Source organism: Varroa destructor, unplaced genomic scaffold (genome assembly GCF_002443255.2).
Source record: "Varroa destructor unplaced genomic scaffold, Vdes_3.0 BEIS01000006.1, whole genome shotgun sequence".
Classification (NCBI taxonomy): Eukaryota; Metazoa; Arthropoda; class Arachnida; order Mesostigmata; family Varroidae; genus Varroa; species Varroa destructor.
Genome location: NW_019211459.1, coordinates 19,771,703 through 19,798,296, shown reverse-complemented (window position 1 = coordinate 19,798,296; position 26,594 = coordinate 19,771,703). Strand labels below are relative to the sequence as shown.

At 42.5% G+C, this 26,594-nt stretch overlaps 1 protein-coding gene across 19 annotated transcripts in view; it reads right to left on the bottom strand.

Moving 5' to 3' along the window:
- Positions 1-26,594, bottom strand: part of LOC111253231 (diacylglycerol kinase delta-like) — a 226,754-nt gene that overhangs the window by 42,214 nt on the left and 157,946 nt on the right. For all 19 annotated transcript variants that reach the window (XM_086993786.1, XM_086993788.1, XM_086993787.1 and 16 more), the window contains 10 exons: positions 24,871-25,033; positions 24,107-24,325; positions 22,895-23,032; positions 15,532-15,739; positions 12,833-12,985; positions 7,732-8,018; positions 5,847-6,377; positions 4,331-4,922; positions 2,420-2,812; positions 18-279 (listed from right to left, as the gene is read on the bottom strand). In XM_086993786.1, the coding sequence (XP_086849912.1) occupies positions 18-279; positions 2,420-2,812; positions 4,331-4,922; positions 5,847-6,377; positions 7,732-8,018; positions 12,833-12,985; positions 15,532-15,739; positions 22,895-23,032; positions 24,107-24,325; positions 24,871-25,033 (2,946 nt within the window). The remainder of the gene's footprint in view (positions 1-17; positions 280-2,419; positions 2,813-4,330; positions 4,923-5,846; positions 6,378-7,731; positions 8,019-12,832; positions 12,986-15,531; positions 15,740-22,894; positions 23,033-24,106; positions 24,326-24,870; positions 25,034-26,594) is intronic.

Genomic DNA, 26,594 nt, shown 5'->3' with positions numbered 1-26,594 from the left:
TCAAATGTTAGACTCACATGTTCATGTCATCGATGTCCATCAGCGGCGAGGCAGCAGCGCAGAGTGCGTCGGCATTAGCCAGAAGGGCCTTGCCAACAAGGCTGCTTTCGCCAGCGAGATTTGGCCACGCAGGCAAGGAAGCCAGCGGATTGATAATCGGAAATATGCGCCGATCCACGTCGACGTCGGGGGATCGCGCACCGCCCGATGGGATCTGGAGCATGCCTGCACCTCCGCTGCTTGCGCCAGTGCCGCCTGGACTGCTCCCGCCTCCAGCAGCTGCAGATGAGAAGGGCCACGTTGACAGTCGAAGACAATCCCGTTGACGAAACGTGATAGATTGCAGAGAGAAAAAGAAGAGCCAGAACAAGGTGAATTGGAATAGTGCCACGATGGAATGGTGCGTCAGTGCGTCAACGGGCCACATGACAATCACGCAGTGTGTTCAATGAACGTCGAATCGGCATCAGCATTTGGAGAAAACCGAAGGAGCACAAAAAAAGCAATGTAATAAGCGGATCATGGGTCCTGTTAGAGGTAGAGCTCGGCTCAGGTCTGTTAGAAATTGGCTACACGGTGTCGCTGGGTCTGTTCAACATCTACGCAGGAGGGGAAAAAAGTCACAAATGAATTTCGGTGCGTCTCGGCTGACTTTGATTTAATACAAATAGAACAAGGTTTACCCATGACTCTCCTACAGGCATATGAATCTCACCCGTAAAGGAAATTGTTTGTTACCCACTTTTAACGAAAAAGAGTGAGTAAAAAATTTACACAATTCTCGGTAGAGAAGTAACTTCGACAAATCAATTATCTCAACTTGTAACTCGATTGAATTACCTTGTGGTAAGATCGAACTTTAGATGAGACTCTATAAGAGTATCTACGACATTATGTGACAGACTATTGGCGGAAACAAAGTAAAATCAGGTTCAATTCAATCAAATTTAATTAACTGGCACTTTCCTACGAAGGGCACGCATCTATTTGGAAATGTTTCAGAGCGAAAAAAGGTTTCGATCGACAACGCCGAGAGCGATAAGAGCTACAGGGTTCCTTAGCAAGGACCAGGGTCCGTCCGCGGTGATTGTGATCGAAGATGGACCGTCAGACAAATTGTATACGAAACCGCCCTAATAATCTCGCCTGCATTAAATGGTCTGCTTTAATCAAGTTGCATTTCAGCCGTGACACTATACCGTAAGGAACGTCTGTAAGAAGGTAAAGTAAAACGATATTTATGAGGAAGAGACACACTAGCCATTTGACAGCATTTTCTAACGTGTGTAAGCGACAATTTGCTGTGCTTACCAAAAACTAATCTTTCTTAACTCTTTTAGAAATTCGATGTTGAGTATAGAGTTTGTATTTTAAAACTCAGCTTCGTAATTCTTATTGTTATTTGCTCACGTGTACTACTTTCCCTTAGTAAATGATTAGAGCTTCGTTCTTCATTACCTCAATGTCACTCTTCGAACATAATTTATATTTTCCACAATATGCCACCATTTCCTATTTGCCTAGCATTGCGTTTCGATGAACGTATCGTACTCCGAAGTAGTGTTCCTTCGGAAAAGTCTTCATAGTGGACTGGTGCAAACAATAGTTATGATAATAAACATCTACCTATGTTTAGTTTATAGGACAAGTTGATTGTTCGAAGTAGACAGCTACCGGACGGATCATCATGCATGGACAAACAACCGGCTCGAACGTTTAACCTACATGTTCTATGTAGAATGAATAGAAATACAATACGAAAAAGTTACTTTGTGCTTGATGCACATACAGGCTCGTAGATAAGCGTACGTATGCAGGTCGTAACATTGCAGGCACATACTATTGTCACGGTCGATAGCCGCCCCAATAGTCACAGCGACGGAAAAGAAGGTGAAAGCTCAAAAGTAAAAACTAATACGTGTACAAAGATGGTGCCAACGTTAACTTGTGCACCCACTTAATTGTAAGGTGCTTGTATGCAACGAATGCTTGCACAATACACAAATCCAATGAATAGGTAGTTAATTCGCCATTTGATACAGGCATCATTGCTTCTCAAAATCGCACCGAGACAAGAACAAACCATAGCAAAATAGAAGAAAAAAAAAACAACGCTACCTAAACGAGTTAGAGAACGATTCATTAAGGGGTTATGTCTTCAGCTTTTCCGATGAGTGAATCACAAGGATAGGCGTTATTTTAGTAAAGGCAGAGTAACGGGAAAGGGGAGAAAGCCAGAGACCGACGTTTGAGGAACTAGGAAAAAGTTCGTTTAGAATAATAGTTCCTATCGACTCAAGCTACATTTAACTTGTAAATAAGCGTAGGGAAAAGGGCAGATAGATATTTAAATGATCGGGCATGTTTGTGGCTGGCTCCTGCGAGACTATATGATCTGTTATGTCTTGTAATTACTTACCAAGTGATGGTGCTGCCGCTAATTGTATGGCAATATTACCGATGTGCTTTAACGTCGACCCACTGGAAATTCGGCGTGATGCGGTTGGTGAGCTCAGTTGCAACAAACTGTAGGTAGGCGTTGTGCCTACCAGCCCTTCATTATCGGGATCACTGCCATCGCTCGTTGGGCTTCGACCCACTGGACTTGGCTGTTCTGAGTCTGACATAGTGGTTGTCGTACTTCGCGCTGGCTGAGGTGAGTCCGGCGTCGTCTCCAATATGGGTAACGTATGCGGTCGTGAGCTCGAGCTTCCACCTGCGCCGCCGGCGCTTGCCGACGCTACGGACGTGGCTTCTTCGAGCGATGACGCCGATTGCGCGGACGGTATGGTTGCCATACGCTCGCAACGATCTGCGAAGACACCACGCCATAGCGACGTGCACAGAGCATCACAGGGAGACGCAGACCACAAAAAAGATCGACAAACACACAAAGAAAAGCAAAACAACTGACCGAATGGTGCGATGGACACGTGAGGACGAACGACAAACAAGAAAGACGACAACAACACCAATCAACAAAGAAAGATAACAATCCGCATTCACCAGAGTCAAGTAAATGGAATGCTATTGAATCCTGAATGGATGGATGAATGAATTCCTGTCGGGCGGAACACGATACAGAGCATATCGTCTTTCTACAGTTATTTTGTTCTACGTATGTTGAGTGTAGGAACTCAGGGAGGCCTTGGCTGATCCCATTAACAAACAACGAGGTCACCGAAAGAGGAAGTGACCACTGAAGAAGTAAGGGAATCGGCAAAACGCGCGGGCGAAACACCACGTGTTTACATTGTTTTAATGACATACATACTAAATCGATACGTATGCGCCTTTTGTATAATAAGCTACGCCAACGGTATGTTTTAAGTTGAAGATGTGATTTTCTTATTATTTCCATGTATCGAATAAGATTCCATCTTGATGATGCCAAAACGAAATCTAATTCAACCAAAGGTTTGCCATTTAATGGATGCATCAGTCAAAATAGTTACCATGTAAGACCAAGCATAACAGGAAATCATCACGACCCATTGACAAATGAAAGAATTTTTTTGGGCTACATTTTATATAGGCCAACTGTATAACTCAGCCTATATTCCTTAAAGTTTTGACGGCATCTCTGTCCAAACTTCAACAATGCACTTACATCGTTTTGTGGACTTACATGCCACTTTCAAGGATAATACAGAGAAAAACTCGAATTTTGACTAGAAGAAGTTTCCTAAGAACACATTGTGCGCGGCTGTCGTTTCAGCTCAAAACTTAATTCCTTCAGTCTTTGTAACTTGAACTTTTTTGCAGTTTCAAATTCACGACTGGTACGAAGCCGATCAGTCAAGTTGGTCCTTTTCAGGTTGCCATTGTTCTGGGCAGTTGATGTAATTCTCATATCCGCTGTACGTGACATTGTTGCCGCATGAACACAAGATCTTTAATGAGGTCATTTATAGTTACGAGTGATCAGACAGGAGAACGGTTAGGTAGCATAAATGTTCTACGAAAAAGAAAAACACAAAAAAAATATGGCTATCCATGAGTTAGCTTGCACTAGTTGTATATCCAATGCTTCCACTAGATGTACAAAACACTTAACTATCACTATAAATCGTGAACTAGGACAACTAACGGTGAGAACGTGTCAATGTGAGAGAGTGGATGTTGAACTCCATTCATTCGCTCGTTAGAGAGAGAGAGAGAGAGAGAGAGACGACTAACTGTAGAAATAAAACACAACTACTGAAACAAAGGGACTCGTTCGATTTCATCGAGTCCACTTGAGTTATTCGATAGGATCATTGATTCCATTCCACTTTGCCTAATGATAGGTGCAAAAAGTAAAAGTGACCTTTCGATTACTACTACGAACCTTGCATGACATTTGTGTCCGCTGCCATTGCGCCACGGTTCCTTCTTAGTCCAGTGATATTCGCTGACAGTGACGTGTTTGAATCTCGTCGTTCACGGTCAACCCCGCCGATAGCCGTAGCGCTAAAAACCTCCGATGCGAGGGAGATATCATGAGCGATGGCTGCACTGTTGTTGTATCTGTTCCCTAACAGTGGTGAGAAGCTCGCGGGAGACGTCCGTGCTGCGACAATAGATCCATCTGCGACTTCTGCCTGTTTTCGTGTTTCTTGCCAACGTTGCAGGCCATCTGTCCCGCCCTTTTCTGGAAAGCCTGCCACCGGTACTGGAGACACCGATTCCGATCTGGACGCGGGAATGGCCACGCCTTCCTTACTGTGTCTTCTCCTACTACCTGGCACCAGTGGCGATGATGTATTGCCGCCCGCAGTAGCGCCACTTTCATCTGCTGACCTTCGCCAGTCATCAGGCAAAGCGTTCTGTTCATCGACGGCACGCTCCGTGTGCTCAATAATCTGACGAAGAGCCTTTTTAAGACTGTTAGCGCGACACATAAGCGCTTCACGTTGCAACAAATTAGTGCACCCGCTTATCTGTAAAATAGCAAAAGTGGCAATAAATAGTGAGCGGAACAAGTGAAGTGATAAGATAGAAATCAATGTGGCAAAAAAGAGCAAATCCTCTAAAGCAAAGGCCGCAATCATCTGAAAAAAAAACAGCTTTTATTTACACACGTGCGTCGTATGGTACAACAATGTACGATGACGTTGTATAACTTCGTCACTTCTATGGACGCTGGACTACTCACATCTGCATGCACAGTTAGCGTCTTTCGAAAAATGCGCCCACACAGACGCCCACTACAGTTATATAGATAATGCATTCTACTGCACACGTTTTTCTTTCTCCTAATTTATGTTGCCTTCGTCAGCTCTAAACCAACCGCGCTCTAAATGTTTGGGCTGGGCAGTCTTATTGCCGTCCAGAGCCCCTCTTCCCGGCCGAGTCGCGCTAGCCACTACCATACCAGCAAAAATGTGTACCCACGCTTTCAAGCACGTATAGCTGTGACAAAAATAGCAGCACTTGGGCTCGTGCAGGCGTCACTGGCTACCAGAACCTTAGTTGCCGCCACTCAATGCAGCTGTCTTGCATTGTATTCTAGCTACGTTTTCTTTGGCGACTCGAGTTAAAATGTGAGAACTAGCGCCCAGATGGTGCAGTTCCCACGGGATGCCGCAGCTATATGTCAGATTGGGAAGTGACCGACTAAGCAGACCAGCCGGTTGCCAGCTTACGCATCAATACGAACCAGTTAAACTCCGAAATGCTTCTGCTGTCTTTGCATCCTCTTTTTCGCTCTTTTCGCATTGCCCCTTTTTCCCGTGCGCTTCAACTCCTGAGATGGCGCTGCCACTCGGAACTTCGGCCCTAGATTTAGCTGCTAATTATCAACTAGCAGCTTGGCCTACCGATATATCGTACTTTGCTATTCTACTTTCGAACGGACGACTTACCTTGCTAGGAATAACCGACGGTGGTACATTCGGACTGCGGCCTCCATCTCTGGCAGTGCTGGCGATGTTTCCGGAAGTTGTGAAGCCCACAATCGTCACTGCTGCTTCCCCTGCACTGACCACATTCCTGTTTGCGCTACTGTTGCCGCTGCTGTTACTCAAGTTGTTGTTATTTATGCTACTATTATTGTTGTTTTTGTTATTGTTGTAGTTACTTTGGGGCGAGCGGCTCGGTGACACGTTCGGGCTTGGCAGGACCCGTTGATGGACCTGACTAGGCCCCGGAACACCAACGGATGTAGCGGCTACGTTCGCTACTGCTGTCATCATTCCCACATTCGATTGGCTTGCTGGTCGGCTATCAATTGCCTGATGCGCTAGCTCCTCTTCGTGCAGGGACTTTAGAAGGCTATCGAGTTTGTCGTTGAGCACCGAACATTTCGCCTCTATCTCTTCACATTCGGTTCTTGACTGGACCTTGAGAATAAAGTCTCGTACAGTCTCGCAAAGAACGCGCGCCGATGATATCACCTGCGTCCGGCAAAATAGTATATAAAATATATATATATGAATTTCGATTTAATGAATCCATTAACTACCGACAATTGACTTCATTACATCCAATCCATGGCTACATTACGAACCTATTATATACAATATCAAGCGAGTTTTGAGATACGTTACAATTTTCAAAGAGCGCAGAGATACATTATAATATTTCCACAGTTATGTTGAACTTGTCTGTCATGTGTATAGCTACATACATCGTGTACAAAGACCTGTAACGAGGAGTTTGCATTTCTTCAATAGGTGAATAGGAACTGCTCTCTTTGCCCAGTAAAAACGACCTGAGCCCAAATGCACTGAGTGTCTCCGTGCGAGAGTTACGCCCTTCGTCCACCTTGTTAGATGAAGCAGACCTAGCGATTACCCACTGTTTGCCAATATGGCCGCATGGTCCCGTTGCTACACCGCGGATAATTCCAACGATCCGAGAAATAAATAGATATAGATATCTATGCGCTAAACTGGTCCGTATTGCCTTATTCGGCCTTACTACCTTTTATCCTTGATACTCTCGTTCTTTACGCAGAACCGCGGAGAAAAGAAAAACCGTCGCGGATTAGAATCTAGATCGTAAAGTGCGTGTTTCTCACTCGTGATGTTCATCAAGGGCTAGACTGGTGAAAAGATGGTTAGGGTATAGTTATAACTCAGTCAGGTTCGGGTTGACCCGATGAAAATTCGAGTAATTAGATCTGATATGAAGACCTTGATAGTGATTAACGTAATGTTTGGACAGAGATTGTTATAAATATATGTTATGATGTCTACGATAAACTCAGGCCGATCCGTTTGATTACCAAATGATTAGGTATTTTCAATTTCACTGCTGTTTGCAGATTATTGGGAATGAGGTACCAAAAAATTTGATCTCGTTGTCTTCCTAGATGCGAAACCTTTCAGGCGATCAATATCCACCGTCACGATTTCGTCCCCATCGTGCCGAGACGTTTTTCATTTTAAATAGGATGAGAGGTTTTGTTTAATGTCGAACGGCGGGGGCTCTTGCCGAATAATTAAATTAACAATAATAAGAATAGTAATATCTACAGCTTCAAACAACGAGTCCTTAGTGCAATAGCAGCTTTATGGTAGTGTAAATTTTTCTCATTGTTTGCCGTTAATGATATTGTCCATTGTAACTTCGGTAAAACCATCGTCGTCAATTCTTTGCCGATCAAAATATATAAATATAATAATATAAATACTGATGGTGATAACAGACAAGGAAAAATAGCCAATGTCAATAAGCGAGCGACGTATTTATTTAACGTATGTAATTAGAAGAATATCGAGCGAACGCGAGGACAAACCAACTCACAACACAATGTTGGTCCGACTCGAGGATTTTCGACAGATGGTCCACCACTGAGCCTTCGAGTCGCGAAATGGACTGGTCCCACTCGGCCTGAATAATCTGCGCTTGCTGCGGTTCTGCGCCGGTCTGTTTGGCACCGATCGGTTCCTGCTGCGTTCGTCGTTTACCCTGGTCTTGTCCGCCCTGTTTTTGACCTAATAATTTCTCATTATTACCGTCCTTTTGCTGCTGCTGTCCTGCGCCAACACTTGAATACGGCTGGGAAAGCTTCCTCGGCATTGGCAGCGGACCTATAATGCGACAATCATCCCGATGGAAACAGCAAGAAATATAGGCGACAAATCGTTACTTAGCCGACAAAAAACGGGACGTTAATGGTGGTCTTTCGCTCTCGGTCACTCACTCTTGGTAAAGAACACCTAGCGAAAATAAGTACATCGATACGATCGTTAACGAGCTGCATTTTTGCTAATTGAATTGCCTGAACGGGTCTGATCGGCGGACAGAGCGATATCCGAAGAAACTTGCAGAGGAATAATGGCACAATCTAGCGGAGCTATTCCACAGTCCGTTGAAGTGGGCTGTTAGATATCCTCAGATACGGAGATTTCTGATTTGCAGCGTATATCAGTTCTGCCACCTATTATGGCTCGTTCTCCATTACTTCGTAGTTATAATCATTATAAAACATCTATTTACTAAGGGCGATCGAGCGGTCAAAATGGCAGTGATTTGGTCCAAGTTATTTCGAAGCAAGTCCATTAGCGCGCAGCCTTATTCGAATGGCTGTTAATCGATGATATCATGTTTTTTTAACAGTAAAAAAAATATTAGGGTACTTGTTCTGAGTTGTTCGGAAGGCCCGAATATATTAACTTTTGTTCTGAACACGCCCTAATTAACTAACCGCATCACTGTTAATTTACCCTTGCAACCGGTTTCTATGAGACTTGGACCTGTTTCAAAGAAACTGTAACCTACATCTATGTAACGGGAGTGTTTCGAACTACAGCTTTGGTTTGCAAACAAACAAAAAAGAGGTTTATAGTATGTAGATGTTTCCGACAATGTTTGCAGAGATTTATGAGTAGAAACACCATGTCAATGTGTATGCGTATGTGTGTAGAGATAGGGAAATGTGAGAGAACGCCACATATATCTTTGAAGCTATAGTTTAAATATTGTTCCGAGTATGGTGTGGAATGTGGCAGTTGTGCTCACGTAATCCACGGCGTTGCTCGGGTGATGACGACTCAATGCGCGGGATTTAGTGAACAGGGTCTCTCAACCCTAGCGCTACGGTATAAAATGGTTATGAAATAACTTCCGTCTGGATCAAGTTGAAGTTAACTGGTAACGGCGAAGTTATCAAAGAGAAGTTTATATTTTCAAATGAATGGAAGAGTAAGCCATAAGCAACGATGAGTTCCTCGGGTCAGTCAACGATTGGCATATAGTAGGATTACGAAAGCGTTGATCGTCGTAGTCACCTTGAAGAAAGTCACTGGCGTGGAATCTAGTTAGATAGCTTCGGTGGATTAAAACAGTTCTGCCCTGTGATACGGACCATGCTGTTGTGGTCATATATGCGCAATTAGTATGGTCTCGTGATAAGCCAACTTTAGCCAAGCCTAGGCCTAATATTTTAGTATAGCAAAAATATGGATTATCTTTTATTTTTCACGCCAAAATGAATTTGCTATATATTAAACAATGTTTGCCCTATAGTAAGACGTTCAGTTTATATCTTTTACAGTTTATATCTAGACGATCTTTTAAACTGCTTTGGATTTAGGAGTGGGTTCCATTGGCATCCTCGGCTGGCAGATGGGGGTAAGCATCCCGCGTTTTATTGAGCACAGCTGGTCATCGATATCGTTGACCTTGTAACAAACCAATTTATTCAAAGCTTATTGACAATTAACAACCATTTGATTTTTTCAGGCTATGCCGTATCTCGAATTCGTTGATTATTGTTAAGGTCAGTCAGGTGATCCGTCTAAATTAGATGCACGGTACAGCCTCAACGCCAGAGATTTATGTAGAGAAACACTGACAGCGAAGGTTGGGGTTTTCTGGCAGACGACCTATGTTAAACCTCTAGACTCTAGTTTATCGGACAGTTATCATTAGCATTTGTCGGAACACAGAATAATAAAGTTATAAATGGAATGCTAAATATTTGATATAGAGACAGATTCCCACATTTTTTCTCTGCCTTTTGAAGGACCTATAGTCTCCTTTAGGCCCGATTTGTAAAACTATCATCCTTATCATTCATTAGGTAACTTTTTATCCACTACATCTACGAATGTCGCATGTGTCGACTCCCAAGAGGCACCGAGCCAAATTGTCCTTTTTGCAACATGAAGCTTTCAGCTTGAGTGTGTAATAATAATGATGATAACTTCCTTTAAATAGCCATAATGCAGAATAACTAGACCGCAAGACACAATATTTTATATCACGGAATTTAGTACGGCAACCTAGATATTAGGTATACAGTGTGGATAAGAGAGAGAAAAACCTCTATATCAAAAAAGGAATTGCTCTCACTTGTAGAATATAAAAATTAAAGATGCAAAAATTCGAATTGAACATTTTCTTAAGATTTTCATTTCCCGGGTGCAGCGTTTTAATAGCAGACTGATATAATTCTGACAAAAAGAAAGCTTCATAGCCAGAGCGGGCTCCTTGTTAAAATCACTTTCATAGAATGTACTTTATGTTAGTAAATAAGCCACCAAAGTGACAGCCATAGGCTAAGGTGAAAGATCTAGTTTTATCTAAGGTAAAAGACCAAAGGCCAAGTGACCTCCTAAGGACCGTCTTTTTCTTGGAAAAGTGAGCTTTGTTATCGCTCTTTAGGAAATAATAAATACATCATTCGGAAACTTAATGTATTGAAGTTTCTTATGTCACGTCGTAGCTAATAGTGGCCATACATCAAACTATGAATTTAATCGAATCTACATATATATGTGTTTAGTCGTCTGTGCATCTTTGCAAGGGCGCGTCCATACAAGAAACGTTTCGCTTCGACACACTTACTGACTAACCTAACTAGCTTCCTCTCGTTTCAACTTTTTTTTTAATTTTTCGCAACGAATGATTGTGCTAAACAAACAGGACCATACTGACAAGTTAAGCGAGGCGCGCCAGGTCAAGCCTTTCGTTTGCCGAAGCTACCGCTACCACAGCCGCTTCGACTGCTTCTGCCGAAACGCCCGTTACTGGTGTCAAATGAAGGCGACTGCAGCTGACTACGACGTTGCTGGCGTTCGACCAGAAGGCGCCAGATGAACTTCGAAATGGATAAGGCAAAGGAAGCACAGACACTGACTAAATGCAGAAGGAAAGACGATGAAATCTGAGAGGTGGGCAAACGAGCTGGATTTGGGAAACTTGAGGGAGCATTGTCTTGCAAAATAGAGTTTGCCTTTTGTTCTCCTAGGCCCCTGGGGGCATGTAAGGCTCGCTAAAACCCTCCTCCTTTTTTTCTACCATATCTTTCCTCCACGCTGCTGCTCGGTGTCTGTTCAGTGGTGTCTGGCAGCGGCTGAAACAGGTTCGCTTCCCAGTGACGCCTCATGCCGTCGTTGCATGCTTATTTCTTGTCTGCCGATAGCATATATAGCAAAGCTAAGTCGAAGTCAACATCCTCCTCGCGCGTGGGGCCTCTTCTGCATTGGATGAACTTACTTGCTTTAGTTAGTGATGGCGACTTCGTCGCTGTTCGCCTGGTATTGGCTCAATCGGTTGGAGAATCGGAGGAAGAACCCGGTTAGATATTGGAAGCAGTGCGATGCATGGCTCAGACGCAAATGCGTGGCGCATACTGCGATAGATAAAGCAGAGGAGGAAAACTGCCAGAAGAATAATTGTAGGCACTTCAGAATCAAGTGGAGGGGCCTCATTCAAACAAAAAGCATTAACGGTATAATGCTGGAGACTGGGGTGATCAGAAGAGCAATAGGGCCGTATAACTTCCAACACAATGGCGCACGAGTACAAAGAAGGACCGCGTTCACTATTATAATCACTACAAGTACGGACAACGTGTCGGCCGCCGCTACCCCTAATGCCCCTGGCTTTCGATTTCTTCTTTTTTGTTTTAGCTGAGGGTCATTCGCTTCTTCGCCCGCCGCTTGGATTTGTCCGTCAACATTTTATTGCACTGTAGTGTAACAGTATAATCTAGAATAGGGGCAACGATATGGCATGGAGCACAACCGAGAGGAACGGTTAAGACACGTTAAAGAACTAGAACACACTGACAAATATCTAGGAGAAGTAAATCGTTCTCTGAATACATAACCGGGCTACAATGTTGTACAAGAGCAAATGTGACAAAAAAGGCATATTACCGTCATGCGTGAAAGGTAGTGTGTTACAGAGCAGGTAGCAAGAAAGAGTAGTCGTAGTGAGCATCCGTGAACCGGGGCAGCTGCAGACGGTTTGCTTGGCCACGATTTATTCGAGTTTTGCGTAAGTGTTTCATAAAAATGTGTTCACTTTAGACCTTATATTAGATAAGCAAGTGCATCTTAAAATAAATACCTATGAGTACGCGGTAGTCTTTGACGTTGCAGTTGCGTACAATTCAGGTTATTAGATTAGCTTACGTTTTCGTACAGTACATTTTTGCTTGTTTTACGTTAGGCCATTAAGCATTACTTTAGGCAGCCTTCGCCCTAATTCGAACCTAGGCCACCATGTGTTCCTAACCTTAACACGTACACTTGTTACCCGCTGCACCATGACGGGAATACAATAATCCTATTTGGTTTACTCATCAATCTATGTTCTAGACCTTTGCTTTAATACTATGACGCTTTAAAGTTCAAAATGAATATCAAGTACGTTCTATTTATACCATTTCTTATTATCAGCACGATAGCACCCTAGCAAGTTAAACAGACTTCTTGACCACCAAGCTTTTCGTTAAGATCAGAAGTTGCTGCTTGCCATTCCTCCAGCGACACAATCAATACGACACAATTTTTTAATAATAAGAAAAGCTACTAAAAGTACAATCAAGCGTAACTGAAAAATGTTCGTCTAAATACAACGAGAACCCATATATAATTACATGATAATATACCTTCATAGGTGAGTATGCTCCAGCGATCGAGGAGCTTAGTCGTGGCACGTTCGTACTTCTCAAGCAGTTGTGGCAGCTGAGAGTCGTCATCACACACTGAACCCCAGCCCAGAACCCGGGCCAGGTCGTTGCCGGTGCCCAGAGGCAAGACACCTTTTGGGTCAAGTTCCAGGTACCGACGAAGGTTCACATAGCCCCCGTGTCCGCAGCAGCGACACGCAAACCCGTCGCAAATCGTATTCCAGAAAGATGCAACATCAAAATACCAACAGGCATGGTGGTTAGTGAATATCGCATACGATGTCTACAGTGACGATTTGAAATCGTTGGCCACAAAGGTCTGCATACAAATGTACCATTTAGTCGTAATAACTTATTGACATCGTTCATTCGATATATAGTGTACATGTCTAACCTACATGTGTAACTTAACTATAGGACAAAATCAACGTGATTTTGTTTTTTTTTTCCTTTGTTATGACTATCTGTAAATTGATTTTTGAGCTTGACGCCCACATTTGACGGACTCTTGCCGGAGCCCAGACCCCAATTCGTTCCATTACGCCTAGATAAAGTAGAATAAACTATCCACCATCATCACGCCCACTTAAGCCACAGCGAACGTGTCTCTTCTTTCAAAAATGGGCACATCATCGTCTCGTACACAGTTCAGCCCAGTTTCGTGCTTATCTTTCTCCGACGGTAAATCCTTTTCAACGGAACGTATAGGAGTGCACACCTCTGGAAAGGTGCTGAACGGCTGGCCATCTGTTTCAGTAGCTAACTTTTAAGCTATCATGGCCGCGGAGAAACACGATACTACTATCTATCATATGTAACAATAATATCAGCAGTAGACTTCAGGCTGTGAAAGGTTGGTAATAGGGGGCTTGAGCTGTAAAATCTTGGAACAGATCACATTGAAAAAATTGTGCATCAGGACGCTAGGGGCGGCTCCCACATGTGAAATCATCCTTCAACACGTCTCCAGCTGTTATTCGTTTCGAAGTGGCTGAGATTCCAAAGACAAACATTCTCTTGCCGGAACGATCTGCTGCTTAAGTTCACTCTAAATTGAAATGAAATAGCCATTTGTGTGCCCTGTTGAAGCATTGCCTCAATTCGGTACCAGGACGGATTGCCGTACTTAGCAAAGCAAAACCTGCGTCACAGCTGCTATGGATGCCCTTAGAAGGCTGTTTTACGTTACCTTCAACATTGAGATTTACTCATCAATTAAGTCAGCATCAAAAATGTGCATTTCTTGGAAGTAAGAGTCGGCCACAAGACAACAGTGTGGTGGTGCATGATTTGTACTGCTTTCTGTCTTCCGATAAGGGCTCTAATGTATCGTTATGACTAATTAGAGGTATTTTTATTTGGCAATGCCTCTAGGTCTCGTAAGCAATTGTCAACTAGTCCGCCAAGGGAGCTGATACGAGCCAGTTAACGCCTCTGAAGTCTGTGGTAACGACTGAAACAATTTGGGCTATCTGAGGGTAAATTGCAGATAAGCACAATGCCCATATATCCCTGTTCGCTGTGTGTATATGTGTCCTACTACCTTTTCTGTACTTGGAAATATCGTGTACCTTAAATGTCATAAATGACAGGCGCCCACAATCGCTTATCGCAATTGTGATATTACCATACAAGAGGGAAAAACGTTTCTATATGAAACACGCAGAATAAGGGACGCGTTCTTATCGGCCGTAGATACAGGGTGCGAATATGAACTGTAATGTAAAGCTATGTAGCTTCACGAAGCCTATCAATGATTTGAAAGATGAACTCAAAGGATCTATTTTTATATCTATATGTGTAGTCAAGCATGGGCACTTCGAAGCCGGAAACCTAATGATTTGCGCAACAACAAATGGCCAGGAATTTGTTGTTACTTAACAAAAATAATGATTTTGATACCTATTTTGAATCACGTGCACAGAATACTACGTGTATTTCCCATGGTTTAGGGTCTCGAAAATTGGCGCAATAAGTCTATCATGACAATGACGGTTTTGCGACCCCTTAGTACCAACAGTTACGGAAGTAAAGAAATTTTCAATAAATTTACGACTATTAACCTATTCATTAAAGCATTTTCGGTTATCAAGATCGCCGCAAAAAGCACATCCGATTACCTCTCTGTAAGGCACCCCTAAACCTAATAGAGTTCTCAGCAGATTCTGCGCTTCACGGTTCGACTCTTAGAAGGTTATTTGGTTTTCTGGTTTGTGCAAAATTTAAACAGGTACACTGATAAATAGCACCTCTACCAGTCGGAGCTTGAGCTATAATCATTTATCGTTAAGTGGACGAGGAGTATATGGCAAACTCTACATATGCATCTATGTGGAACAATATGATTATTCACGGGTTATTCTATATGGGTTAGTGCTCAAGAACAGCAAAAATTTTTTAAAATTCAAAAACAGATTTCCCTTACGGCTGTGACCGCTGAGAAGTTTTCCTATGACCAAAATATATATCTGACACCAAAACTGTGAAATAATCGTAGTTATTGACTATATCTTAATACGCATCTATAAAAATATTGTTAAGTTATACTAGCGGGGCACACCGTGAAGGTTGTAATACTAATAGTGGATTTTCCACGTTGTACAAACACGTATAAAAACAACAGACCTATGTGCTACAAGTCACTTCTAGCTATCAGCGGTTCCAATAACGCCACTTACCGATTTGGCATTGCTTGTGCAGTTTAAGTCGGTCTATCTCACTAAGCACCCAGCTCACGGAGCCGTCTCCCCCACACACAAGGATGCGGAACGTATGAAACGCACTAAATAGCCTTAAACCTAATAGGGGCCCCCCGTTGGGGGCCATCAGATCAAACACCTGTGCAGGGTTAAGCAGCTGCTTGAAACGCCGCAAAAACTTGATGCCCTGAAAATTCAAAGATGACAAAAAGCGAAAGGAGGAAAAAAAATCGAAAAGTCGCATTCTTCGTTGCGAACACGTAAATCTTAATATAAATAATGAAAAGGTCCTAAGTAGGCCATTAACGACTGGGCACAGACACTGTATGAGAAACCGTAGGCCCGCAAATGCAAAATAAGGCTACTGACGTTGGTACTTTTAGGGGCGCAGTAGAAAGGACTGTGCCAGTTATCACAGTTCGAGAAACACTGAGTAGAATTTAAACTGGCTAAGTGTGCTTTGTTGGGTTGCCTCTGCGCCTCTCTCGTTATAGATCTTGAAATAATTCCCCAGACAAAAGTTTTTGGTATGAATTTTAGGTTCAATTGCGGCACAGCACGCCATAGGACGTGAATAGGACGTGAGTAAAATGCAAATTGGTTTATTGCCGTCTCTTTTCTATTGCAAAAATAGTCATGATACCGAAAGCGACCGCTCCAAGTCGACACGTAAGCCAGAAATATCAACCGCGTCATTGTTACGCTGTACAGGAGGAGCTATCCAGGCTTCTAAAATGGAACGTTGGCATAACGTCTTGCAAGCTATACGTGGCTAGTCATACTAGAAGAATTTTGTAGTTTAACATACATCCTGCAATTGCCTCCTTAACCCTTCCTGACCTAATATGAGGCACTCGCTTGCCGTGGAATAGCCTAGCGTGAGTGTTTCGTGCGTTAGAAGGAAACTATTAATAAAGTATTATATTTAAGTGTAGCATATAAACAGAAACTTTTACCGTTATTAGATGTCACATCTTCCAGCCCGAGTAACACTCTATGCAGCGTCCTTTAAGGATTGCAATTCAGCTCGAGTGGACGGGTGAGTGCACATATTATTGCACAATCTAATTTTTGTTTGAACTTGGGTTGTATAAAATTTGTAAGACCTTAGGTAGCTGCATTCAAATAAATGATCCGAGCTTTACGCATTGTTTCAAACGGCCGGCCCTTCCCAGCACAGCACGAAGTTTACTGACGGCCGATTTTGAACCGTGAACCTCATGTCCCCTTAAACTTGGTAGGCCAGCGCACTACCGCCACACTGTTATGGGTGTTAGTCAGCTATTTTTAAGTAAACGTCACATCGTTGGGATAATTTGAAATTAAATCATAGCTAAGGAGAGTAATTGCGTTCTAACTTGCCACTATGTTTTCAAAAGAATTTATTCAAAGTTGACATTTTGTTGTCTGACGACTTCGATCGACAAGCTTTCAACGCTGTGCCATAGAAGAACCGTACAACACATAATTATTAGGACACTATCCTTCTACCTCCCTGGCTTTTATCTATCGCAGTTTTGACTATTTTCAGCTACAGCTTATTAAATCTAGATAAAGATTATTGCTTAGACCACTGTCTTTTACTAGACTTCTTTCCCCCACATTTCAGTTAACGGTTAACTTAACGGTTAGTCTTCTCCGATAGGGTTGGCCGCTAACGAGAAGAAAGGAGGCTGTTCGCAGGCGCTATCTTAGACTGCATTTATAGTAGAACTTCGGTCGCGCGCGTACCCCAGACACGGTTGAAGCATGAGACTGCACCGATCCGCTCGGCTAGATTTTTCGCTTTTCAAAAACGAGCTGCGCCTTGCGAGGTGCAAACCAACAATTGATTTCTACAGCTTTCAGATCCATTAAGACAGACAGAAAATCCGAGGAGGCTTCTCAGAAAATCGAGCGAAGCCTAAAGATAACCGAAACTGACGACCATATACTGAAATCGATGCTGACGTCACTCACTCATGGCAGCGCCCTTTGAAGTGAGCCATTGCAAACCCTTGAGGCCGCCTTTTCCACCTCGTAATGACAGCGGTCAGTCGGGCTTTCGCTTCTCTTCAACCGTACCGTTATTTATCGAAATTCAAAGAAGGAAAATCGATGATTGATTTATTAGTGGTATTGTTTGTGCGTGCATCCTTTCCTTTCGTTCGACATCGCGAGCCGTTCGTTCTAGTCGCAGCTACTGGCGCTAACTTGGGGCGCCTGTGATTTCGATTTTTAGGAGTAAGTAAAACAGTGCTGAAGTTTACATGTGATGAGTAATTGACATTAGTGTATTTGGGCGCCGACTGGGAGTGCCGAACGCATGCAAGGTTAGTGAATCGTAAACATTGGCAGCACCGTGAAGTAAGTAAACATAGCAAATGAATATAGTTTCAGACAGACTTCGATTTAAGGAACGATATACGGCTAGCTGATTCAGCCTGATGTAGTCTCGTCGTCATTCACAACTGCGTTGAATGTACCTGGTGGCGGCAGTTACGTCACTCGATTGATCCGTATGTCTCTATATGCATCTTGCGGTGCAATATCAGCAAAAGCTACATCGTAGAGAGGTTTACTCTATAAATAACATACCGGTTTGCCCGTGCGGAGTTTGTCTAAGTTTTCTACCCTAAATTTCAAAAGAAAAGAACGAACAAAATCTGTCAGAGCTGGAAATATTTAACTTCCATGTCAGTTATTTGTTACACCCACGATGATCCCTCTAGGATTTTGCTCGAGCTAACATAGAGTAGCATTGGAATGGAAGCTGCTTAAATGGCAAACGCTACTCTAAACCTTTGCAGGTACAGGTATTTGATACATATAGCAAATTTATTGGAGGAGGTCTGTATGGCAATTTCTGAAGCAGCGCAGATTGGAGTATGTCCAGAAGCAGGGTGTAACTGCAACTGTCCCCTGTTTGTGAACTTCTGTTCAATCTAGAAGGAAAGTTACGTGGAAAGAAGCAACGGTCTTATAAAGATGTCATTATAGAAATCTTAGAAGGCTTGTGGTGAAAAAAGAAGTTCGTATATAGCAGTCGATCTAGCAAAAATGACAAGGGACAGATTCTGGAACTTGTCGGACACAGGCCGCAGTTTTAGAATATCTTTTATAAAAAATAACAGTGTCAACGTTGGCCTACTGCCTTGTTCATATTATGGTTGGAGACGTCGTCATCATCATCTATCGCGACTACAGCTTCGATTTGGAATCTGGACTACTAATCGATCATTTTCAAAAAAAACCTTTCTTCTTTCACATAGCGCATAACTTCTTGATAGCAAGTTTACATCGAACACTCTTGTTAGATACAAGCTTGTCCAAGTGTCGTTTAAATACGCTACATACAAAAAAATTGCAGCAGAGTAAAATTCTGAGCTGCAGCCAGACCAGAAGCCCCGAAAATATTAAAGCTGAAAACTTGAAGAAAAATGCAGAAGAGTGCAACGAATCTCAGAAAAAAAACTAGCCGATAGAATTTAACAAGTCAATCAATCTAACTGACATTGATCTTCTGATTGACAACTTAACTGATATTCCATTTGCTAGACGTGTGTTTATTTTTCTATAAAAAAAAAAACCTAAATGTATTAAAAAGGGCTTTTTGTGCTGTCTTCGGGCCAAGAGTCCCGAAAATACAAGGGCTCAAAACAGCTAAACGGTTAAAATAATGCAAAAGCTCTTAGAAAAACTAATCGATGGAGTTTATTTGTCAACTTAATCTTTTAATTTTTTTTCCAAGAAAGATATCTGGTATAAAGAGCAGCAGAAGAATGTATGTTATCTGCAACAAACAGCTTACTAAAGTCTCTCCGGATTTAAATGCCACACCATATAGTCATCATGAGCTGAACCGAGTGAAGATAAATGCCACCATAGTGGGTGATGCCGACACGACTACGGCCGCTGTAAGTACTAGTCCTAAAACAGAACAGGACCATTGCCACTGCCGCTACTCTCGTTTTTCGAGAAACGAAGAATGAAGACAGGTTGCGTCGCTACGTAACTGACAGAAAACGAAAGAGTTCCCAACTCTCTTACTTTCTTTTTGCTTGGTGGGAATCTACCTGCTTTGAAGGAGGATGGCTTGAAGCAAATGCGCTCGCACATTGCGAATCTCATTCTGTTGTGCATTTCTACAGTATTGACCCTGTTTTGTGTGAAAAAAGGACGAAAGCCGGATGCAAGGACAGTTTGTATAAGTGTGTGCCGACGTGTAAAAGGTACGTGTGTGCCCAAGAGGGTAAACATGCGGTAGGTTTGTGGCTCAATCGAATAGTGGGGATTCGTTACGGGATCAGAAGAAGAAGGAGGAGGACAAGTGGCCAACCGGTCCTTGAATAAGGCCGTTCTATAAGGGGCCTTTGGAGGTTTTAAGGAACCGATGTAGATGAGGTTGCGTCATAGAAACGGCAACCGAAAACGTTACAGTAGCCAAGTCGAAGGCGGCGGAGGTACGAAGATGACGGAAGGAACATACGATAGGCGACCTGAGCCGACCCGACAACACGCCTACCGGGTCTCGAGAGGAATAACGACTAAAGCGGGTAAGGTAATTTGGCATCAGCCTCCACGACAGCAGTGAGACTCACATCGGGTTGTTTGGCACAAATTATACATGATGTCGAAAGGCTGCCTACATGTCGCATACGAAGGGACCTCGGTGAACGCTAACAGAGCCCTGTTAGAGGAATTCTGCAGAGAGACTACTACGGTGAACTACCTCCGTCACATACAACTTACTGATCGACAGAGAGCTAGTCAACAAGCCTTGGACGAAAGGTATAGTAAACTAAATTTGGAGGTCAATAGTCTAGAAGGTGAATCAGTAAATAAAAGCCGTCAAGACAGGGTTGCTGGTATGACAAAGCTCCTTTTGTGGAGCTCAAATAAGTTCAAGGTTACGGCAGCTGGAAGTGATGTAGAAGACTGACACACGAAATGGGACTCGCCGGACAGGAGACGATTAGAATAAACTTGCGCTTAAAGCCAAGGCATTGTCTGCTCACACGTAAGCAGTGACAAAACTTTTTTGCATAACAAATCTAAAAGGTTTTACCTTGACAAATTGCTCTCGATATCGATGTTAGGTAAGCAAAGCAAGCAACAAAATATGATGCGCAAAAAATAACCCTGCTTCTTGGAAAACGCACCGAAAAAAAAAACTATCGAAAGGACGCCTAGGCACTCTAACAAATTAGGTACGTGTCACTCACGTTTTAGCAAATATGCCTCGTCCCAGTAACATGTTGGCCTGTACTAATGTTACACGATATACGTTGCAAAAGTATAGGCAAGACTATCGTTGTGCTAAGAAGCTTGTACAGCAGGCTATTACTTGATCGAGCTGAGACACCGTCGACGTATGAATAAATCTGGAATTTTTGGTTCGCTCCCATTTTGGGTAAAGCAGACGTTTTTTTAGCTAGCTGCTTAACTCATGCGGTCGTTTTGAGCTGATTCAGAAAGTGTGCACGTCCTTTGATGAAAGTGAGCTCAGGTGTCTGTCCTCTATCGTTACGTCGACATTTATGTCGACATGACATTATTTTTTTGAGCCTAATGAAGGATAATTAGTTGCACGGTATGCAGTAAACAATGAGATACAATAGGTTCCAGGTTCACAGTTCTCCCCTTTGAGCCCTCTAGTGAACATATCTCGCTGTTTTTATGGACCTAATTTGTTTCACGTTCCTCATCTGCATATAGCGCCTACGTGCGCCAAAGAAGAAAATTTAGATTAATTGAAAACATACAGAAATCGTCTCAATGAAAATTGAAAATCATTTTCGGCGCTTCGTTTAGCGTACTTGACGTTTTTTTCACCTCTCGACCTTGACGGCGGCTTTCCGAAGGCGTTGTCCATCGAAACAATCAACCATTAACCGAAGTTTGTTCCTTTCGTAGGTACATTCTAGGTACATTGTTTCATCTTCGGTTATGTTTAAACATGCCCGTCGACTAAGAATCACACTGTCACCTGTCTACATGTTAGTCTTATAATGGTAACTTTTATTTTGTCTTCATATTAAAATAATAAATGTAAGAATAAAACGTAAACTGGCTTACCAAGCGGGCAGACTTTAATTATTTCTATGAGAAAAAAAAAAGAGTTAGACTGATTGTTCGTCTAGCATGCGGACAAGGGCTTGACATCGATAGATCTAAATAGACACAAAAACAGCCAGTGGCCATAAGCCTTGCTGTGTCTATATACACATCGTCTAGGCAACTCATAATAACTTGAATGTTGGCAACCGATAGTTTCGTCAGATTGGAAACATATTATCACTACAACAAGCGCTAATACTGTCTTCTATCAGAAGGATTCGACGAAGAAGACCTTTTTAGTAACCTTCGAGACTCATGTCCAGTGGGAAATTCGTACAGGAAACTTGTTCGTGAGGAAAACGATGGATTGCCGAAAGGAACAGAAGCGATACGAAGAAAAACGTTGATTTGCTATGGTATCCTTTATTGTGATCCACAGTGTAATGGTGAGCGTGAGACCCGCACCAAGTGAAATTCACTAAACAGGGGCTTCACCGCTACCTAGACCTCAGTATAGAAAGCTTCATACAACTATACCGCATATTATATTCTACTCCGTATTATATAAGGGTAACGTTACATTTGTTGAGACCACGAGGCGTTAAGGTGTTATTTTGATACCTGTGAAACAACATGAAAGGCATGTAATTGTTTAAGAACTCATTGCTTTAACCGAGAAAGTGAATTAAACAGTTGTGAACAGAGGAGACTCTACCCAGGAAGTTAGTTGATTAATATTAACACAAAACAGAATGGGTTTTTATTTATCACTGTTAATGGAATAACAAGGAAATTACCACCAAGTACCCATTGGACTAATTAGATATTTGAAAAAGTTCGTACTGTAAAATGTTTAAAGACGCCTTTTTTTTTTTGATACAATAGAGTATGTTGGTGGATTTGGAAGTCCTTTATCGTTTACTTAGCCTGTTTCATGATGATATAACAGGTAGTCAACATAGCGGTCGCCAACCCTAACAATGTGTGCTTTATGCCGGCAAATACAAAAAAAAAAAAACAAATGACAAGCAAAGTTTCCATCCTACGCGAATAATCCTTGGCCTGCGGCTATAGTAGACGGTTTCTGAGTGATTCCATTTCAAAGATGAAAAAGAAAAAAATATTAATTCCAAATAGTTGAAAGAAGAGTCGTGACTTTGCACTGGATGTCGAGTTTTTCTGTAGAATGATAATAATACTTATGGTAAGATGTTCATTGTTCAATCTTAAATAGAACTGCTGCGCTGTATGTCTGATAACCTAAAGCATATCCTTTCAATAATGAATGGCTACTTTTCGTTACCTGATTATCGCCCGATTTCGAGTTGACAAAGACGAGCAGTGGGGAACAACCCGGAGGCTTGACCCCACGCCACCAGCCACCACCTGTACCCGTACGCGATGATGGCGTATGAATACTCACCGGCGGTATTACCGACACCTGCAATAGGCAAGCGCGATTGTGCGAAAATGTAACTTGTAAAAACATATTTGCAAAGGATGCAATAAGAAGTCAATGACTATTAACATGGTGAATTGTTACTGCAAACATTGTCGCTACATGTGCAAATGGAGAACCAGACTTCACCCTATTATCGCAGAGTTACATTCGCAGGAGATAGTCGTGCTCGGCACGTCACCACTATCTCCTACTTTACCCTGCTTAGGTACTTCTGGAGTATCTTTAAAGTACCACTGCGTTTATTAATTAAGGCTTGACCAACGCAATACAAATAATACGATATAAGCATCATATAAATAATAACACTTATGGTATCAGCCGTATTTGTAGGAATAAGGACCGATAGGTAGAAATAAAGTTAACTAAATAAAGAAATTCGCGCTATCAGTAACGTGATACGCCACGTAAGACCGGGGTATAATATCGTATCGTAGCAATATTCAAGTACAGGGGATCGAGTTCGTTGTCACTTATTCCCTCCATTATATATATACGATCTGTATAGGATCAGGGATCGCCTTTCACGGTGCTTGCAGACTAGATGGACATATGCAGGACGTCGCTTTCCAAGCGGGATAGCCATGTTTGGCATCAAAAAGACGATCCGATTGATCGAGACGATATACTGGAATGCAATGCTGGAATGGTCTGCTATAATAGATTATTAAGCTAAGAGAACACACGTCCGTGAGGGCCTCTGCTTGACATCATTCTCATCCAATTTTGTATTAATTTATTGTTTAAAAACACTTATGGCTTCGTGTACATCATATAAAAATATGTATACTAAGAGCATATCCTGTTGCCCAGCGCATTTGAATAATTAAGCCTACAATGAAATCGGAATATTGAGCAGACCGAAGGAGTTGATGTGCGCGTCTAAGTACATTGCCATTGTGCACTTGTCCAATTATGCTACATATAGTAATTGCTTAAAGGTTTCCTTTCTGCACATATATCCGTCTGGGTTACTGAATAGATCCACTAGCAGCTTATGTGTATAATATAGTGTAGTCGTTAAGTAAACCCAATTGCGTTTGTGGGTCCACTAACCCGGCAGAGTCCGAGAGGACATCGTAGGCTGAACACAGGTCGGCATGCTGTATGCACCGTTGCACGGCACCAGAGACAACGCCAGTCTTGGAGGCGTAGAACGCTGCCACACGCACGTTCACAGGACCAACATCGAGAGCTAACGGGTAGATTTCCTTCGACCCATTGATGGGGCATTGAGGGCGAGCCTTCTTCATCCTCCAACACCTCCGACCCCACCTGTAAAAACGAACAATTGTGACGTATTATAGTGAACTGGCTCGGCCTATTTGTCTATTTACTCATTCGGACTCGGTTAAGTTCTCGCTTCCAATAATATTTCCCTTTTCGGTCACAGATTATTTAGTAAATCGCAAACCTAGGTTTTATTTATACCCGCGATAGTCAGACTTTTTGATTATGGGAGCACGTCATGAAAACAAAAACAGGACATTTTTCATATAAATTGCTTTAATGTTCGATTTTCGCTTTATTATTTACTAAAGCGTACTTTATTACAAACTAGTTATGTTTTAGCCGATTTCTCGACTTCGTGTTATCCAGAGAACTCGAATACAATATATGCTAAATTGTGCATTTAGGGTACATGTTTTACACCTATAGTGAGCCTACATTTATATTGAACTTTCTGACCATAATCGATAAATACGATGTTATTTATAAACTCGAAATGCATTTACGTAATAAAGCTAAATTATCTAAATTTCATACGGCAAGTACCTGATTTAACAGATCTCCAACAAGGTCTCATAACTCGCACTTACCGAAGCTAGAGTCGTCCATTTGCAGTTATTTGGCGATTTGGATGCACAGCGTTTATGTGCACGGAACTTGCACACCTCGCAGGAGAGGCCGTGGAAGGTGACACCAGACAGCGCTTCCCGACATACATTACAATACGTCGGCCGTGCGTGTGACGTCACATACCTACAACAAACACTGAGCATTGAATATTGCGCTCGAACACGTAGGGAATGCGAGAGGTACTGCAGGAGATAACAGATCCTGAGGAGGATTACAACCATCAGCTACGTGGGGCCCTGCTGCCTCTACAAGTTGTCCATATATGACTCAGTCTTATACTTGGCATCGCTCGCCTGCTTCCCTGATCGGCATACGAGGAGGACTTGACATCATGAACGAAAATGGGTCGTCTAGAAGCCAATGTAAAGGAAAGAATGCTTGGCGAGATGAAGCATGCGCTCGGAGTGCTGAACCTACGGACACCTTATTCCCTCCTTCATATGCCTCATTTTACCCATCCACATACGTTCTCAACTATTTGTCGAATAATCCCAAATCCAGTCGTACACCCACGGTGACCAAAGCGGAAGAATTGGAAACAGCCCTTCATCTTCTGGTGGCTGTACCGTTCTGCCCCACTTCTTGAACAAAAGGGCATTCATGACGTCAGACGTTCCCGTTATTGCCTGCCAGTCGACGTCTTCGACGTTGGCGTTGCTGGCGGCGTTGAGCTTGCCGGCGAGAAAGGGTTTGTTGCTTATCGAAAAAATGCCAGACGAACGAAGTAAAAGGAATACGTGAGGTCAGGCAACAAGGCGTGGCGCAAGATGACTGGGGTGAAGGCAGAGCCCTGGAGATATATCCTGAGAATATCAATGCCGTTGACGGTAAGTTGAGAGTAGAGGACCGGAGCAAACGGAGGGCAAAGAGGAACGAAGAGCAGAGAGAGGGGCAAAGCGAACCATGAAGGCTGAACACGAATCGATAGGAAAAGGAAAAACAGACTCTAACTGCACTATATCGGGCAAAGTAAAGCACAATTGGATATTTTCTCCATTTTGTTAAGGTTACGAACATCGAAGCCGCAGATTCGATACCACTATAGTTCACCTTCTTTTCGAAAATGAAGAAAAGGCCTATTGAAGTACTCGTACATTAAATACGATTTAGATCATTTAACTGGGGCTCTATCTGACAAGGTATTTTTTGTACATGATATAAGGTAGGCTGAAATCGCCTGGCAATAAAGTGGTAATAAAACAAGTATCTGTTTAGGATTAAAGACAGGCAGAGATTGATGTGAATTTAGTGTGCTTCAATCTTAATTAAATTAAATTAAAACGCCAAACCATCGTGGCATATATCTAGGAGGGCCATCCGAAAAAGCGACTTGTCCATTAACTCTTCTTTTAGAACAAAGGCTAGCGTCGTTCGTTATTTGCTACAGTCTCTTCAGCCGTGTTTGTATCGAAGAAACTTGGCGGACACTTTTCTGGAAAAGAAAAGTTAAAACGTCTCTTTTTTTTTGAAACGAGTTGAAAAATGTATCGTCTCATAGATATATACCCGTCGACAGTAACTGTTGACCAACAAGGAGCTAACCTTTTCTGGTGAAGCACAAGCTGGTAGAGGGCTGCTATATGCACAAGTAATTCATGTACATATATGCTGCTTCTGAGGAAACTGAAGGAATTGTAAACGAACCTATATACTATATGACAGAACTTTACATTCGGAATTACAC